This window comes from Ornithodoros turicata, chromosome 5, assembly GCF_037126465.1.
Source record: "Ornithodoros turicata isolate Travis chromosome 5, ASM3712646v1, whole genome shotgun sequence".
Lineage (NCBI taxonomy): Eukaryota > Metazoa > Arthropoda > Arachnida > Ixodida > Argasidae > Ornithodoros > Ornithodoros turicata.
In genome coordinates this window covers 84,180-103,413 of record NC_088205.1, presented here as the reverse complement: position 1 = coordinate 103,413, position 19,234 = coordinate 84,180, and the positions used below count along the sequence as shown (strand labels likewise).

The window sequence follows — 19,234 nt, the reverse complement described above, 5'->3', positions numbered from 1 at the left end:
TGCGCGTGTCCTTATCATTCTGTATTTTTTCACCTGGGCCGACTTCTTTGGCAATTTTTCCGCCTGGGCCGACTTCATTCGCAATTTTTTCAGGCGGCGCGTGAGTGGTTTACATGTAACTAGGGACACTCGCACACTGTCATCCCAGCCAGGCGATGATACCATCACCCCTGGGCCGACTTCCTTCATCATTTTTTTAGCCTGTGCCGACTTGAATCGCTAATTTTTCCCGCTACAACAGGGGTGCAGTAGGCGGTTTACATGCAAAGGATAGTAAAGCCAAATAGTGGCAGGAATTATGTTGTAACTCTGCGTGAAGGCGAAAAACCCAGCCATGAAACATGAAAAGGAAGAAACACAATACACATAATAAAGAATATGGGAAGCTAAGTTGACTATTCCAACACGACACAATTAATCAATTTCTTATTATGTGAATAGCACACACTCAAGGAAATAATAAGAAACACGATCAACAGCTAATAGAGAACCAAAACAATGCACCATCCAACACGTAAACAAGAGGTACACAAAGGATAAATAATTGAAAAACAGTCTATCAAAACGAGAAACATGCACACACTTAACACTGAACAGCAGACAAACACTCTAAACGGCGCATCTGCCAACGTGTAAACAACAGACGCATGCAGGAAAATAATATCAAAACAAACTATCCAACAAGAAACATTACAAATTTAATAAATTGGGATTGAAATAATCTATCTTTGGGAAAGCTAAGTTGAGAGAAAACTTCATCCAAAAAAGAAAACAGAAGGAATGCAATACGTGTAATAAAGAATATGGAAAGCTAAGTTGAATATTCCACCACGACCCAATTATGCAATTTATTAACACGTGAATAGCACACATGCAAGGAAATAATGAGAAACACGATCAACAGCTAATAGAGAGCCAAAACTATGCACAATCCAAACAAGAGGTACACAAATGATGAATAATTGGAAAACCTAACAATATACAATTTTAATAATAATACAATATAACCTAATAATATACAATTTTCGTCCTACTCAGGCACTATAAACATTACCTTGACATCCATACAGACAAGCAAGCAATCTATCTATGCTACTTGAGCCCGGTGGGGTCACTCTCTCCCTCTATACACCCCAAAAGCAAAGAAACCGCACATCCTTTGTCAATCTATGGAGTGGGGAAACCCTCTCTCTTTTTCACATTCTTTCCTCCAAAAGGAAATATTCTTACGACCGGTGTACAGAGGCGAAAGTTTTTATTGATCAACTATCGCAAATAGACATTGAAATTATTCGATTCTCAAGAACACAATAAGAATTCTATCAACAAACAATAGCACGCAAAAAAAGAAAAAAAAAATCTAAGAATAGACTTTTATGTCAGTGCAAACCGGTTTTAGAGAAACATTATCTAAACAAACGAGAAATATTATCGGCGCAAACAATACTCAACCAAAACGAGAAACGCTGCATTTAATGTATTTTAGATCTGACACAACTATTATGCATACATTATTCTCAACTCACAAAATATCAATCGAGTGAATATCTGAAGCAAAGAGAGAAAGTCAAATTTATTCAATGATAGAAACAATACTCATTCGAAAACGAGAATCAAATTTAATTACATCATTTTATGATAACTTTGCAATAGTAATTTCTACACGCAGAAGCCACAAACAAACAACTCATCTGAAATGCAAATTCATGTAAAAGTTTGCTACAGTGAAAATCAACGCACACAACTTAAAAACACTTTCCCCAACTAGTAGAATATTTTTATTAATATCAATCGAGCGATCATCTGAAACAAACTCAAAGCAGTAATTAATTTAGGCAAACACTTTCTGAACAATCAGGGTGATACGGGAACACATCTTTTTCATTCAGAGCCCACTAACAAAAAAAAAAGAAAAGAGAAGAAAAAACGAGTGAGAGAGGGAAGGTGAGCTCCCATGCACTTTCGCCAAGGTTACGCCCGCAGGGAGTAGGGGGATCCCACAATGGTCGTGGTAAAAGTCAGAAACTGACTCCAATAACTCAAGCTCGGAATTGAGGGTTCTAGCGCGTTTAAAGCACGGGTTTTTCTTACTCATCACATCATTTTGTAAATTGACTTTCATAATTCTCACGACAGGTGGATAATAATAACATTCTAAACACGATAACATAATAAATTTTTAATATATAAAATGAGCACCGATATGACTTAAGTGTACAGGCACGCTACACAACAGAACAGACATTTGCTATACATTGAAGAGATGGACGGATTTTGTACTCATTACCATAGGTCATGGGAGGACATGATAAAAAGCTGCTTCGAAAAAGAAGAGCTGCGAAATAATTCTATTATCACAGCATTTCAATACGTCCTAGACATGGTCGTATTCGGAGATATGGTGCAAATTATGGAATTCAAGGTGCAAGAACTTGTATGCCGAATCTACAATAGTTATAAAAATATTTGCACGTCAACATCGGAAGGACCACTGGGATTGATGGTGGAGTTTCTGAGGTTTGCTAACGAAGAATTGAAATACACTAGACCAAATGTAATTGTAATCATCGCAATGGGCATTGCATTAATCAAGAAAGCAATCAGATCAAATTATCATATACAAGCAGTCTATATCGCACGATTCATTACGGATTTGTTAAAATTACACCTAACGGTTGAAATGGAAAGTACATAAAAATCTTATCACGTGATATGTTCCACTAGAGCCTAGAGTTGTCAGTGTGCACGCCCCTACTTGCATGTAAAGTGCCCACGCGCCACCTGAACAATCGCCAAAGAAGTCGGCCCAGGCTGAAAAATAGCCAAAGAATTCGGCCCAGGGTGTACAACCATACGTGTACGCTCAGCTCTTCTGCCCGCTGGTAAGCACACGGACAGCCCCTCGCCTGCGCGTCACCCACCGCGCGCTGAAAACAAAAAAAATCGTTAGAGAAGTCGGCCCAGGCGGAAAAATCGCCAGAGAAGTCGGCCCAGGGCGCACCGAGCCCGTCGGCCTGCTGGTAAGGACCCGGACAGCCCCTTACCTACGCGCCACCCACCGCGCGCTGGAAAAAAAATTAAAAAATTGCTAGAGAAGTCGGCCCGGCTATTGTTCTTGAAGTTACATACATCTATCAGAACTTTGATTTAAAACTCCACTATGGTGCTCACGTTAGTCACCTATAATAATGTGAGACTTTTTATAATAAAACTTGTAATTTTGATTGTAATCATATTGATTAAAAAATCTTTTTTGATTAAATGTGTTATCCCTTCTGCTTAATTGAAAACGCGTGATTATCACTAATAAAAAATATTGTGTATGATGTATGATATCCATTCAATGCTATTGCATCACGCCTGTAATAAGTATAACTTTTGTTACGTGTATTGTGTTTCTTCTGCATAAAATTTTTGGCTAAGTTTTTCTCCTTCACACAGAGTCATAACATAATTCCTGACACTAATGACTTAAATAAATATATTTTCACTTGTACTTTTGTGTATGGTTATCCTTTGCATGTAAACCACCTACTGCACGCCTGTTGCAGCTGGAAAAAAATTGCGATTGAAGTCGGCACATATTGAAAAATGACGAAAGAAGTCGGTCCAGCCTGAAAAATGTGAGCGGGTAAGCGCGCACGCAGCCCTCCGGCCATGCTCCGCCCACTGGTAAGAGCCTCCACCCGAGCGCCGCGCGGGGAAAAATACGCGCAGGGCTCAGGGCAGGGCCCAGGGGGGTGCCGTAGTTTCTTATTGTCTGTCCCTCGGCATGACTGAATACTACTCGTACAAACGACTGTCGAAAGCTGGCTGGCGTCTGATTTTCATTCCAGAATTCCCGACGTTTAGAACGTGAACAAAATTAAACAAACAAAAAAGGAAGCAGACCCTCGATATCTGTCACACTAGAGGCACATCTCGACGCTTTGGAGTGCGCGCAGGAGAAAATAAAAAATCTAGAGTGCATGGTTTATCGGAGATTCTTTTCCCTCTCTCTCTCTCGCTTGTTTGCTTGTCTTCTTTAGAACTGTAGACCGTAAAATTTCTTCAAGACATTAGTAAACGAAATGCTATCCAGTTGGGAATCACTCAGCGTTTGGCAGTGCAATTGGTTCCAAAATTTGTACGTTCTGACACAGTACAGGACGATATAATAGGTGACCCAACTTATTAAGAAATGTCTAAGTGAGGCAGCAATAGATGGAGTGCCGTAGTTTATCCTGACCAGAGTTTGGGGAGCGAGAGATTAATGGGTACTCGCCCAAGCTGCACACAATATTGGTCCAATATTGGCACTATCCCGGTACTGATAATGTAGCTGCGAATGTTGGTATGGCAATGTGTACCATTTGTGAACCCATTGTAGTCTTGGGTTGGCTAAGGCACCACGCAGTTCTTACACTAATGTTTGTTATCTTACGTTTGACGTTTGTGTGTTATTATGTACTTCATATTACAATACAGTTGCACGCCTATATGGAAAGAGCTGGAAAGGTAGAAGATCCAGCGAACGAGAGCCGCCGATATTTCGAACAGAGACTGTTCCGCTCCTGGGTGCCGTCCTCGTGATTGGCATGGTATTTAAAGGGTTACGGATGACACCTTAAATCGTTCATGGGCATTGTAGGTCGACAGCAGGCTTGGATGAGAAAATTCCAACTAGGCTTTACAACTGACAACTTTTACTTTTAACAACCAGCGTCCTTGAAGCGCTTTGTTGGTGTCCCATAGATAATTTTTTCTGTTTGAAAGTCAAACTATATTTCAGTTGATTGAATGATTAATCGATCGAACGGACCAAACATTAATAACAGTTTTCGAGGTTAATTGAAAAACGCATTGAAACGTTTTAATTGAAAAAAGGAAAGACTTGTGCAGAAACAGCCTCTTGCGTATGAGAACTGCGGATATAAACGGCGAATTTAGTATGGTACTGCAACTCGACGGGTTTTCCTTTCGCATTATTCGGCACGGAACTCGCACCGCGGCTCAAGGATGACACGCGTCCGTAAGTAATATCCGTAGAAGAAGATCTGCGAACACGGTTGTACAGAAAGCTACATATCTGCAGCGTGATAACGACAGTTGATCACGGGACGCTATCCTGTTGATCTTAATCGCTATCTCAAAACTAAAGGCTCTTTTCACATACAGTATATTACACTGATATTATCATTATCACTCTAACTTCTATGATAATATAAGTCCACGCCACCTATGTTCCGTATAGAACAAAAGTACCGCTAAACAAGGGGAATATAAGTGAACCAGAATGTCCGGATTTGGAATGCACACGAATAAGAGGCACGATGATGTATACGAACGTGCAGTGTACATTGCAGTAAATCATTGCTCATATCTGCATTTCTAGCAGTTGACGTTTAGTTATGGTGCATGTGTTTATTAAACCGGAATGCTGCCAAAAAAGAAAAAAAGAGGCGTTGACATTAATGAGGGGGGGCGAGGGAATATGGAGGTCTATTAAATGACATTACTTCAGGTGATATGTTTTGTGCACGTTTCACTGCAGGGCACCACTTCGTCTCCTCTCCTCCGAATGATCTTCGTACGCATTTTTTTTTCACCAACTTGAAGAGATTGAGTACTAGTTTTCAAATTGCTTACTTCTGCTTTTCAGATGTGTTTACAAAAAGAAGCACAGGAGACAGCTCCGACCGTGCATCAAAGCAAAGATCGCGTTTACACCAATCTTCACTACGTACCCATCGTCGGTTTCGCATGCTCATGCTTGGCGATACTAGTCCCATACTGCATCGCAGTCTACGTAGGGGATGTGCCAGCTTTCTTGCCCTATATAAGGTAAGAGTTGGAATGATTTATTGTACTCAAGAATTGTGCACACAGAAGTAGGGCCAACACACCAACATGATTTTTTCATCTTAATTTTTTTCTTCGCACTACGCATAATCTATCATATAGAAGTGTCAAATGCCATTTTTTTCGCTGCCAACTACGGTGGGTGATACCGGAACTTTTATAGGACACACAACACATGAAGATGGTGATGGTAGTAGAGAAAAATATGAATATGCGGGACCCACTCAGCGTCAGACCAGCGCTACTCCAACAATATTTAGAGGACATGGCAAGTAAGGTATTTAAATGACGCTGCCAATGTATAGCGTGCAGGTAGGATGTGTTAGGGGTGTTTGTCGAACATGCATCAAAGAGCAAAAAAGAAAATAAAGAAAGGCAGGGTTGACCGGCTCAGTTGGTAGAGCGCCCTCTCTGGTCCCAATGTTGCGTGGCTCGGTGGCTGCTTCGATATTTTAGTGCATGTTAAAGAACCCTCAGATGGTCAGAATTAGACCACTGATATAAGCACTGTGGCATTGCTCATGATAATAGTTTTCCCGCAACGAAACCCACGAGTTGTTATACACTATGAGATGAGCCTTTCGAAGACTCACATTATGCACGTGAATGCGATTCGTAAACGCAGTAATCCAACCTAACGCAGTCGAGTCACGCATTACTAAAGTATCATTGTTAATGCAAGGTGGCAGTATTCTGCATAGTCACAGTGGCGACTGATTTAAAATGCGTGAGTACATCTTGCATTAAATGTTCTCGTGTGAAGCATAGCGAGGAAATTTCGGCGATGTCTACACAAGAAAAGGGAATTTAGTCCTGTAACGAACAAGTATAAGTATGTGTTATTAGGTAGGGGAATGGAAGGAAAGAGGACCAGAGTTTTCGTCAACGCTGTAGTGGTAGCAGTGTTGTACCCGTTACCGAAATATGGTATCGCGATACCGAAACTCGTTACTTGAGTAAAATGTATCGAAATACCGATATCGATACCTCTTTTTTAAAGTAACGGAGTACCGCTACCGTTACTAAAAAAAAAAACTCACGAAAAAAACCCTATACTTTTGTTGGAAACATGATGCAATATATAAATCTCGCTTACGTGAATACCACATTTGTATAATAGCAAATCGGGAGAAAACAGTTTTGCAGTAGAAAGACAGCATATTTATTATGTAGCTCGGACACTTTGCTTGACTTTTATCAATAACTGGTTCTTTAGTAACTCTGAACATCCATCATCATTCAACATCTTATCCCCCTCAAGCAATGGCATAGGGTGCCGCCCCAGCGGCGACACATCCCACTACATCATCATTACTTATTTCTTGTTCTTGTTGGTTCTCAAAGTCTTCTTCTGCCATCCTAGCAGGCAGTAGTCTCTCTGGCAGCTGACAGAGGCCAATATGACAATTACGTTAGTGTCGGGATCATAGCTGGGCGAACTCACTCATGAGGGCCCTCATGAGTGCCCCTCATGAGTGCCCCTCACGCCTTTGAGGTGAGGGTGAGTGAGGGCAAGCCTGCGATCAGGCCATCCGTGAGTGCACTCATGAGGTTCTTACCCTCATAAGGTCTCCTGTGAGTGCACTCATGAGGTCGTACACTCACGAAGTCCCCTGTGAGTGCACTCATGAGGTTTTGCCCCTCATGAGACCTCCTGTGAGTGCACTCATGAGGTCTGAGGGGCGCCAGGTCTGTGTGAGTGAAGTCACTGGTGAGGCCTGAGGGGTGTGAGGTCAGTATGAGTTTAGGTTAAATGACGCTTACGAGACGTGGACAAATTATGAAGGCACTAGTGATATGGTTTCAGTGATCCAGGTACCGGCAGAGTGTACTTTAAAGGGCTGGTGTGCCCGTTTTTAGAAATTTCGTCTACGTCGCGCTGGGAACACAGCCAAGCGCCCTGAACTGACGGATTAGTTGGGGAAATAGGTTCCAGCGACCTAACTACACGCAGTGTGCACTTTAAAGGGCTGATGTGCCCGTTTTTAGCAATTTCGTTTACGTCGCGCTGGAAACACAGCAAAGCGTCCTGAGCTGACGGATTAGTTGGTGATATGGTTCCATCGACCCACCTACACGCAGTGTGTACTTTAAAGGGCTGGTGTGCCCGTTTTTAGCAGTTTCGTATATGTCGCGCTGAGAACAGAGCAAAGCGTCTTGACTGACTGAGTACTTGGTGACATGGTTCCAGCCACCCAACTACCGGCAGGGAGCACTTTAAAGGGCTGGTGTGCCCGTTTTTACCAATTTCGTCTATGTTGCGCTGGGAACACAGCCAAGTGTCCTGGGCTTTGTTGTGTTCCCAGCGCGACATAGACGAAATTGCTAAAAACGGGCACACCAGCCCTTTAAAGTGCACCCTGCCTGTATATGGGTCGATGGAACCATATCGCCAACTAATCAGTCAGCTCAGGACGATGTGCTGTGTTCCCAGCGCGACGTAGACGAAATTGCTAAAAACGGGCACACCAGCCCTTTCAAGTGCACCCTGCCGGTAGTTCGGTCACTGGAACCATATCGCCAAGTAATCAGTCAGCTCAGGACGCTTTCCTGTGTTCCCAGCGCGACATAGACTAAATTTGTAAAAACGTGCACACCAGCCCTTCAAAGTGCACCCTGCCTGTAGTTGGGTCGCTGGAACCATATCGCCAAGTAATCAGTCAGCTCAGGATGCTTCGCTGTGTTCCCAGCGCGACGTAGACGAAATTGCTAAAAACGGGCACACCAGCCCTTTAACGTCTACACAGCCAGTGGTTGTGTCTCTGGAACCACATCATGCGTCATTTGACCTCATTTCTGAATGCCCTCATACTGACCTCACATACCTCAGGCCTCACCAGTGACTTCACTCACAGAGACCTGGCGCCCCTCAGACCTCATGAGTGCACTCACAGGAGGTCTCATGAGGGGCACAACCTCATGAGTGTACTCACAGGAGACGTTATGAGGGTAAGACCCCCAGGGCTTGCGTTTGTGCGTGCCGTGAGGGTGAGGGCGAGTGAGGGCCTGTGCTCGTGAGGGCGGTGAGGGTGAAGGCGATTGAGGGCATGTGTTTGTGAGGGCCGTGAGGGTGAGGGCGAGTGAGGGCAGGTGCTCGTGAGGGCGGTGAGGGTGAGGGCGATTGAGGGCATGTGTCTGTGAGGGCCGTGAGGGCGAGGGCTAGTGAGGGCATGTGCCTGTGAGGGCCGTGAGGGCGAGGGCTAGTGAGGGCATGTGCCCGTGAGGGCCGTGAGGGTGAGGGCCGTGAGGGTGAGGGCGAGTGAGGTTTCACCAAAATGCCCACCTATGGTCGGGATACATACCGTGGACTCCAATCACCAAGGAAACCTATCCGAAGTTACAATACCACAGTATAAGTATGTGAGCGTGACTCTGTGCGACACGGCAGCTTAGCAGTGGAATCGAGCGCGCACTGTCCAGGATTTGACCTCTGTTCGTTGACCTCAACTCTTTTGTAGAGCGTAGCGTGGCTATTTCCACCAGATTCGAAGAAAAAAAGTTAACATGTGTTTGGTACAGTGTTGGGCAGTACTTGAAGTACCAAGTACTCAAGTAGTACTTTAAGTACATTTCTGTGTACTTGTACTTTACTTTAAGTACATTTCAAATCGTTCACTTTGTACTGAAAGTGCTTTTTTCTGAGTACTTTCCCATCAAGTCTGAAGTACCCAAACTTGGACTCCAGACAAAAAATCTAAGTGAGTATCAAAAATGCACCCTTCTAAAAGTGCTAAAATGACAAGAAGACGACGAAAACACACAGATAGGGCTATAAATCTGAGTTTTCGTCGTCTTGCAGTCATTTTAGCGCTTCTAGTGGACTGCAGCACAAGATTCCCAGTATGAAAAAAAGCTCGTGACGCACCTGTGCAGCACGGGCGTGGATTGTTCTGCACTTCGTTAGCCCTAAGGTAACCTAGCTATCTTAAACCCGAAATAATCCCTCACCTTCAGGCCGATGGCCAGGAATGGTGCTGATGGCCTCGGTTGTCGTTCCGGTCTCCCCGGAACGCACGACGCGGTTCCCGGAGGCCGTAGTCGCTCCCTGGTACGGAGAAACCGGTCGAACTCCGCCCCTTGCGAACGGACACTTCTGTCACTTCAACAGTGTATGACGTAAGTCAGACCAGTGATCCAATGAATGGTAATGATTCACTGGACCAAGATATGGGGGACCTTTTTACGCTGGTGACGTACAAGAAGAATAGGCCTCAAGGCATCCCTGTATTGTTTAAACCAGTTGATTCTGGAAAGTCGTTTTGGAAGGTCAATCCCAACGTGGTAGCGAAGACTATTCGCTCTGCGGCCCAGGAATCAATTCTCCGTCATCGTGTCAACGCTGATGGCTCCATGTGCATCTTCGTCCAGACGGAAGGGGCAGTGTCTAATCTCATGACCCTTAGTGAAGTGGCTGGGGTCGCAGTTACTGTCACCATCCCCTCCTCATACGTTAATAACATGGGAAAAATATATGACGTCCCCCTGGAGTATACCAACGAGGAACTCACTTCGCATTTGGGAGAGGATGGCGTCGTAGCCCCTCGGCGTCAAGTGCGGCATGTCTCTCATGAAGATGGGTCGGACCAGTACATCCCCCTTCGAAATGTCATATTGACCTCCAAGTCCAACAGAAGGATACCTGAGGAAATTAAGTTTGGTTTTTCAACGCAGAAGGTGCATGAGTACGTGGAAGGTCCAGTGCAATGCTATCACTGCCAGAGGTTCGGTCATCTTGCTCGAAGCTGTCGATGGCCACTACGGTGCAAGTTTTGCTCTCAGCCGCGCACACTCCAGGAATGTACAGCGCGGCGCCAACCGAAATGTGCAAACTGCGAGGGACCGCATGCTGCTTCGCATTCTTTATATCCCCGTAAGAGGGCAGCCACAAGGCGTTTTCATGCTCGTGTTTTGACCAACACCCCTTGCCCTGGGATCAGGAAGGCACGACGTAGTGCACAAACGGCCGGAGGTTCAACTTCAGGTCTCCAGGCGGCCAAGAGTGATGGTCGACCACAAACTACTGCGAGGTCCCAACGGGCACCTCAGCAGGTCTCAAAACCACCAGTCAAAAGCCCCAAACCACAAGCATTTAAGCCTCAACCGAGTAGGCATGTGCGGCTGCTAGATAGCCAGCATGACATCCCTAATGCTACCACTCCTCTCCGTGCAACTTTCGCGGCCGTAGTGCGAGGTCCAGGGAAGACCGACCAGTCCCTGCCAGCAGCGCGTCGACGGCTGAAATGGCAATCCCCCCAGTCTTCGAATGACTTCTGTGTCATCATCCCCTTAGTTCTTGCTGCTATGAAGGCCATTGTCGCTTGTCACCCTGAGGCTGCGCGGTTGCCCGAAATCAAGGCTCTTCTAGAGACTGACAGCCTTTTCCTCGGTCATGGAGCAAATCTATAGGAATGTTGTCTTCGCGCGCAGTCTGCGCAACAAGCTACCAGATCTTAAAGAATTTCTACTTCGGCATCGAATTCCCATGTTGGCTATTAGTGAAGCTTATGTTGAGAAGGACTCAGCGGTTATAGTTTGGTCACGCAAGAAGATACAGATATCTCAAGGACGGTCCTGCTCGTTCGACGCTATTTCAATGCAGCCGCCCTTCCAACGCCGAAAGTGGCTGGTCTAGACTGTATCCGGTGTAAAATTCGCTTGGGTAAAACTGTCGTCACTGTGGTGAACTTATACGTGCCGCCGTCAGCTAAGGTGTCCAAGACAGATCTGAAGGCTGTGCTGGACAATTTAGAGTCTCCTCATCTAGTGGTCGGTGATATTAACGCCCACCACCCTGCATGGGGGAGCACCAAAACTCATCGTCGAGGGAAAATATGGATGGAGCTGATCGAGAGCATGGATCTCTGCATCCTGAATGATGGATCACACACGTTTTTGCGGAGGTCTTTCACTACGGACGTTCTGGACGTCTCCTTCTGCTCAAGAGATATCTATAGGAAGCTACATTGGCACACGGACCTTGATGGCCGGGGAAGCGACCACGTGCCCATATACATCACGTATGATGGATATTCAACGAGAGCGGGATGTAGAACGGCGAAATTAACAGACTGGCGTTCGTTTCGTACAGCATGTGGAGATAGAGCCCACCCTTTGCTTTCTGTGGATCAGCTAGAAAATGTCATTGCCGATGCCCTTGCCTCGTCCTCTAAGACAGTCAACGTGTGCTCTGGTCACTTAGGGTCTAACCCTCGTGTGGAGCAACTACGTGCTGTCCGAAGGCGCGCTGAACGTAAAGCTCGACGGACAGGAGATCTTTCTGATATACAGGAAGCAAGATGCGTGAGTAGGCTTGTACAGAAAGAACTCCGAAACCTTGTCCGTCAACGGTGGCGGCACTTCGGTTGCTCCTTATCACCTTTTGAGAGCCCTGCTCAGATATGGAGAGTCGCAAGAAGTTTAAAGGAGAACCCTCCAGTTCGGAACCCACTTGGAGCTCTTGCGCTCTTAACATCTACGTCTGAGAAAGAGGTGGCCAGGGAATTCTGTCGTGTCATTACGAAGGGTGCCAATGTAACCAGCACCGAGGAGTACCTAACCCATACAGCCCATGTGACATCTATTCTCGACCATGCCAACCCATCAGCTGTCCCTGCCTTGGATATGGACTTCTCCGTGGCAGAACTTTCGTCAGCCATTTCAGCTGCATGCAAGAAGTCATCTCCAGGCCAGGACGCCATTACATACACGGTGATTCGAAACCTTGACCCTACTTCCCTTCAGGCCCTGCTGAACATCTGCAATCACTCGTGGAGGCATGGACAGGTTCCTAGGCAGTGGAAAGTCGGCCAAGTGGTACCGTTACTAAAACCATGAAGACACCCATCCCAATTGGCATCATTTCGCCCGGTAACTCTGACCAGCTGATTGGGGAAAGTTATGGAAAGAATTCCCTTTGAAAAATGGCTGTTGACCTTTTGTTTCCATTCTACAGAACTTAGTCAACAGAGAGCACAGACATTCAGTAGACTTTCTATTGTATTTTATGTTGACATATAGAACTTTGTCTTGTTGACAATTATTCACAGGAAGGTAACAGGACCTTCTGTAGACTCTCCATATACTTCACACAACTTTCCTGTGACCTTCATGTGTAAGTCTTGTTATATGTGATCTCAATTCCTCTGTTGACTTTGTTGTGACTCAGCTGTCAATGAGTCGGCGTCACCCACGAAACTAACTCTGTCCTTTTTGAAAAGGCTCAGCGACTGTTACGTGAGGCACTCGGTATATTCTTAATCGAGGAAGACACATGGTTTACTGAAGCCCGATTAACACCATCCCCGTATGATGTGAAGACTTTTTGTGGACTCTCTGTGACTTAAGCGAAGTTGAATTTCCTCGTTGTATTGTTCACTCAATCGCAACACGCATAAAATACACCAAATGAAGGACTGCAAAACTATATTTTATTCCGAAAATGCATACCTTGAAAGTGCTATCCAGTGTCGACACAATTATACAAAACATCCCGCGCACACAGTAGCGAAGTATTCCACACGTACACATGCTTTATGCCACACAGTGTCGCGTCGCACAATAGACAGTCAATGACCTGATGCAGTCTGAATTCTTCTAGCGACTCACGATAACAGTGGACTTCAAAATTCACTGAATTTCGGCGAAAGCGACGTCTCTGAAGTGCTGGAGAGAAATGTGTCTGAATAGGGCGTTCAATCGCCAACTAGCAATCTTCAAACGGAAGTGAGTAAAACCGAATAAAATGGTCATAGCAACAGCAAATTTGGTTCACAATCAACACCGGCCACGAACTGATACTCGTACACTTACCTGACGGGAAGCAAAACTGCAGCCGCCGCTCGAAACATACAAAACCCTGCAGCACCACAGTCGTGGTATGAATACAAGTGAAGCTTGATCACACACTTCTATCACACAGCTTACCCCTTACTACGCAAAATGATATCCTCCTTCGTCCTTTCATGGCCTGCAAAAACGAGAATGAAATTAACAGAACCAACACCGGCCACGAACTGATACTTGTACACTTACCTGACGGGACGCAAGACCGCAGCCGCTGCTCGAAACGAACAACAAAAACCTACAGCACAACAGTCACCGTATGAATATAAGTGAAGCTTGATGACACACTTCTATCACACAGCTAACCTCTTATGACGCAAAGTCATATCCTCCTTTGTTCTGTAATTGACGTGCGAACGCTGAGAGCTTGAGAAAGTTCAAACATCGTGCAATCCCAACAACGACATTCCGATGATGCTAATGGCGATGACTCATTCGTGATGAGGCGAGGGCGATGCACGGAGGCGCAGAATCAAAATGTGCAGCAGACCTGTCGCATGCGCATGATCCTCATGTGGTCGTATAAGTTGGAAGTGTATTGTGTACTGAACTGGGGTATAAATAATACGAGGAACCGCCTTCTCAAAGCCATCGAAAATGTATTTAGTGTTTTAATATCTAGCTAAAAGGTGGCAAAGTGGCGTTAAAACTACTACATTTAATTATAAGTTCAGGTCCAAATACCGCTTTGTTTAGGGAGCCGATAGCACGGACCTCTCCACCTCCCAGGAGTGGTGTACACCCCACACGGTTTTTGCAACACACCCAGAAATTGCTGATATCACCCATTCAGCTTGTCTCCCAATGTATAGAGCCACAAGTATATGTCTCTATATACATATCCCCTCCCCCTCCCCCCCTATGGGATGCTCGGTACCCCCTTGAGGTCGACCACTGTGGACATTACTGTCCTATAACGCAGTAATTAATAATACGGAATTCATCTATGTAGAAAAAAAAACGATTGAAATAAGTACTGATAATAAGTACTAGCTACATAGGCGCATAGAAAGTCCACAAACTGTCAACAACGACATCTATATACCTTTTACCACAAAAGGTAGACATAAGGTAGATCAAGAGATTGTCAAAATGATGTCAATAGCAATTCCTGTTGACTTGATCAACAAGAAGTCAAAGTCAACACACTGTCAAGGCAGGAAACAAGAGGTCTGCAGAAAGGAAAAATCCATTTTCATAAGGGAATGGTCTTGCCTAGAATTGAGTGATGGCTCGAAAGCCGTGCCTTCTTCCCTGAAGAGCAAGGTGGGTTTCGACAGCACCGCAGTTCGATAGATTCTGTCCTCGACTTGGTCACGTCGGTGGAAGAGGCACGACGAGGCAGGAAGATCTCGGCAGCGGTATTTAATGATCTTAAGAGAGCATACGACACCGTTAGTCGTCCATCAATCTTACATGCGTTATACAGCGCTGCGCTCTCACGTACAACGTTGCTTTGGATCAGGTCCCCCAAACTCACCTCGGAAAAGCGTGCAACGAAGAAGGCCGCCACTAGATACCCCACTGTTGCCGTTCCGGATCACTTCAGCGCGCTAAGTTTAGCGGCAAAATGTTTTTGTTGTTTCTGCGAATGAATCTAGTCTTTATATGTCCAAATAAAACGCGTATAACAACTTTCTCTGTCGTGTTTCACTTTTTGGTCCCGTTTTTAAACGTGTTGAGCGATCGGAAGGATCTAGTGCACGGCTGCGTGCATCACATAGCGTACCTGCCGTACCAGGCGCCGCAGGCGCTGCAGTCGTCCATTTCTCTTTCGGTGACTTGGCCTGGCTTGGATTGTGCTTCAACTGGATCTTTAGCGCGCTACATTCCACGCAAGCCAACGTCTGGTAACAATGGGGTATCTAAGGGCGGCCTCCGGCATTGCACGCATCGGGATAGGAACAAATACATGGGAAAATGGCGACCTTGGGGGACCTGCTTCGGATAGCTGATTTCCTCAGTCAACGAGGTATTTTCGTCCGGACAAGACAAGGCGACACAGAGCAATTCCCCATCTCTCAGGGGGTACCACAAGGAAGCGTCCTAAGTCCGCTCCTCTTTAATGCCGTTATGGCGGCCATTGGAACCTGCATTCAGCGGAAAGTCAACTTGTCCCTGTATGCCGATGACATCTGTATTTGGACTACAGGCACTTCCCGTCCAGCACTCCGTCAGCGTCTTCAGCGCGCGTTAGATGCCATTCGCCTCTATTTACTCCAGGCAGGAATGGAGATATCCGTAGAGAAAAGCGCTGTTCTAGCCTTCACGCGCAAAGACATGCATAGATATCGCCTGTATATTGGTGGAAGCCCACCAGAGCAGGTGACACATCACAAGTTCCTCGGCGTGACTCTATCATGGAATTTCTCGTGGAAGCGCCACGTAGACGTCATTGAAAACAAAGTCCAACGCTGGGTCAACGTGATTCGTCACTTCACAGGTATGAGATGGGGGCGAGACGAGAAGGATCTCCTCATGCTGCACAATGCCCTGGTTCGTGGCTCAGTGATGTACAGCCTTCCCGTCCCGCACGGACTTCCTCAGGCACTGACACAAAGGATTCGAGCCCTGCTCGCGCGCAGTCTTCGGGTATGTCTCAGGGTCCCGCAAGGCGCTGAAACCCGTCTAGTAGTGGCTGAGGCCAGGGACATCCCCATTGAGGTTCCCCGTACTCGGGAAACTGCACGCCACTATCTGCGTCTCCGTGCCCATCCTAACCATCACTCTCTGATTCGCAAGCTTCACGCTAGACGGAACGCGACGGTTCATGCTGCTGTGACATCATTCAGACCTCATATCCCCAAATTCATAGTCGACCCGACGGCACCCAAAAGTGCCTCCATGGACGTTGCCATCGCCGCCTGTCACTGTCTCCATCCCCGGCCTCAAGAACAATAAAAAGAGCTATCTTGATTTTATTCTTAGGCAACTTACGCTTGACTTCATCGAGCCTCAATACCACAACAGTACCGCTGTATACACGGATGGATCATCGACCAGGGACACTTCATCTTCTGCCTTTGCCATTCCATCAGAGTCTGTTACACGTGGGTGTCGTCTATCTCACCGTACCTCATCGACCTCCGCTGAACTTTATGCTATCTTGTTATTCTTGACATATGCGGAAGACTGCGAACCGCGGCACTGGGTAATTTACACCGACTCCAAAGCAGCTCTCCTGTGCATTAAAAATATGGGCATCCGCGGGAACCACGACGCCGACGCTGCCGCTGCACACCAACAACGGCCTTCTATGCCCGTTATACTCTCGAGAGGAGACAGAAGATCCCTCCTGAGGCATTTGTCCGATTCCTGGTCAACCCTACAGTGGCAACACGACATTCCAACTAGGTCCTCTTTGGGAAGTGTAGACCCAACGCTGTCATACCGGCTGTTTGCAAAGCTTCCTCGTCCTCTGAAGTCGCTCATCCACAGGCTACGTCTGAATGTGTCCTTCACTCCGTCCTATCGATACCAGCTAGGCTGTGAGGCTAGCCCTATGTGCAACGAGTGTGGTGTACTTGCCAACGTTGAGCACATACTCCTCCGCTGCCGGACCTATATCAACAAGAGGCGTACATTGCAGTCACAGCTTGCCACCCTTGGCTGCCGCCCCTTCAACTTGTCGACCACCCTCGGCCCTTGAGACACCACGGCTTTTTTACGTTGTTTCCTTCATTGGCAATTAATAATCAATTTATATCACAATGTGTGATTGCATTACACGATGAACACTCTGAAAGACACACATGCTTTCATTTTTACATTTTACGTTTTTTTTAAATTGGTCACATGGATTACATCGCTGCATATCATGCCGTGTTTCATCCTTTTTAATTTTCTTGGTATCTTTTTAAAACATGTTGTATTCCAAAAGCAGCAAGGAATGCCCAGAAATGTATAATCTCTGTTGGCTTGTACTTTTCCCCTCTGACATTATCTAGCCTCTTATACCCGAAGATTAGTACCGGAACACCACACTAGGGTGGTGACCTTGGATCAGTCAGGGTAGAATACTATTTTGCATAATCGCACAACAGCTGGCTGATTACCTCTCTACGTGCAACTGCAAATTATAACATCTGATTAAGTTCATATACACCGGTTAGCGCTTAACCTAAGACTTTATGGTTTCAGAGCATTTGTCAAGGGTGCTCGTTGAAGTTTTGCCAAAGAAAAAGGAAGACAAAGATACAGTGATAAAGATAAACAGTGAAATGCAAAGTGATAAATTAAATTGATGTAGTACTTGATGAGTACTTGAAGTATTTTGCTTAGTACTTTGTACTTTACTTGAAGTACATTTGGAATTGGGTACTTTGTACTGTACTTGAAGCACTAATGACACCAGGTACTTGGTACTTTACTTGAAGTACAATTTTGAGGTACTTTGCCCATCACTGGTTTGGTATAATTCCCGTAACAGAGCACATAGGCGTGTCCAGAGGCTTCTTGTCGAGCGCTAGGCGGACCCGTGCCAATGAATAAGAGTAAGAAATATGGTTGGTGAAGAAAGGGTGGGGCACTAAAAAGTATCGGTATCGGTAACGATACGGAGATCGCGTTACCGTAAATATGTAACGAAAATACTTTTTCGATACGGATTTGTAAAAAGTATCGTGATCCGCACTCCGATACCGAAAAAAGTATCGATTACTGTAACAGCGTTGCGTACAACACTGAATGGTAGACAAGTCGCAAAATAGCGGGATATTAAGTGTATGACAGAGGAAGAACACGGTTTCAGGTTCTTTAGCTTCTTACTTTTTTAGGGAAATGAAACACTTCTCCCATCTCCTGATCCGCCCTTGTAAGATTCATTCGCAGATTTACATGTTCGCGACCTATTTTGACCGAATGCACGTAGCACACACAAACGGATATTCCAAGTGGCTATTACAAGGGTAAGATGAAGTCACGCACATTATTATGGCCACTATATAACATCATTATAGCCGGCAGCCCGGTTTCTCGAACTTCCTCTTACACTTTGAGAGCTATCGACTCTATTTAGCATCGTTCATTACCTCATCATTAGGACACATCTCATCCTGCCCCATTGTGCCTTGGGGTAGTGAGCCGTGGCCCGTGGCCGCGGGGCGTGGGTTACGTGGCGAATTTCCCAATTCATTATCATTTACTTATTTGTTGTTGTTGTTGAGAGCTACAATGATTGTAGCGAATGTGCTCGCAGATCAGCATATATTTCCTGCAGATATCACGTCAAGTGTCATTACCTGGAATACGTGCTTACAGTGCTAGGAGCCAGTGACAATATGTACCAGCGTTACGCTTTGCGAAGTTTCCTTGAACGTGTATTATTCGTCATTAATGTACCAGCCTCTCTGTGTACGGACAGCAGTGGGGTGGACTGTGAAGTCGTGCTTCGCATCGTGCGTCTCTGGGGAAAAATAACCCTTAAAGCTCATATTCCTAAGATTTATGTCGCGTACTACTTTACTGCAGGATGGTCTTTGTTTTTCTTCAGAACACCCCGTTCATCATCATCCAAATGAAGTGTTGCTGATGTTCTTTAGAGATGTTTTTT

General features: G+C 45.6%; 1 protein-coding gene across 1 annotated transcript in view; it reads left to right on the top strand.

The window, feature by feature from the left end:
- Nucleotides 1-19,234, top strand: part of LOC135393752 (DNA damage-regulated autophagy modulator protein 1-like) — a 41,693-nt gene that overhangs the window by 1,514 nt on the left and 20,945 nt on the right. Inside the window, exon 2 of the mRNA XM_064623987.1 lies at nt 5,642-5,823. Within this exon, the coding sequence (XP_064480057.1) occupies nt 5,642-5,823 (182 nt within the window). The remainder of the gene's footprint in view (nt 1-5,641; nt 5,824-19,234) is intronic.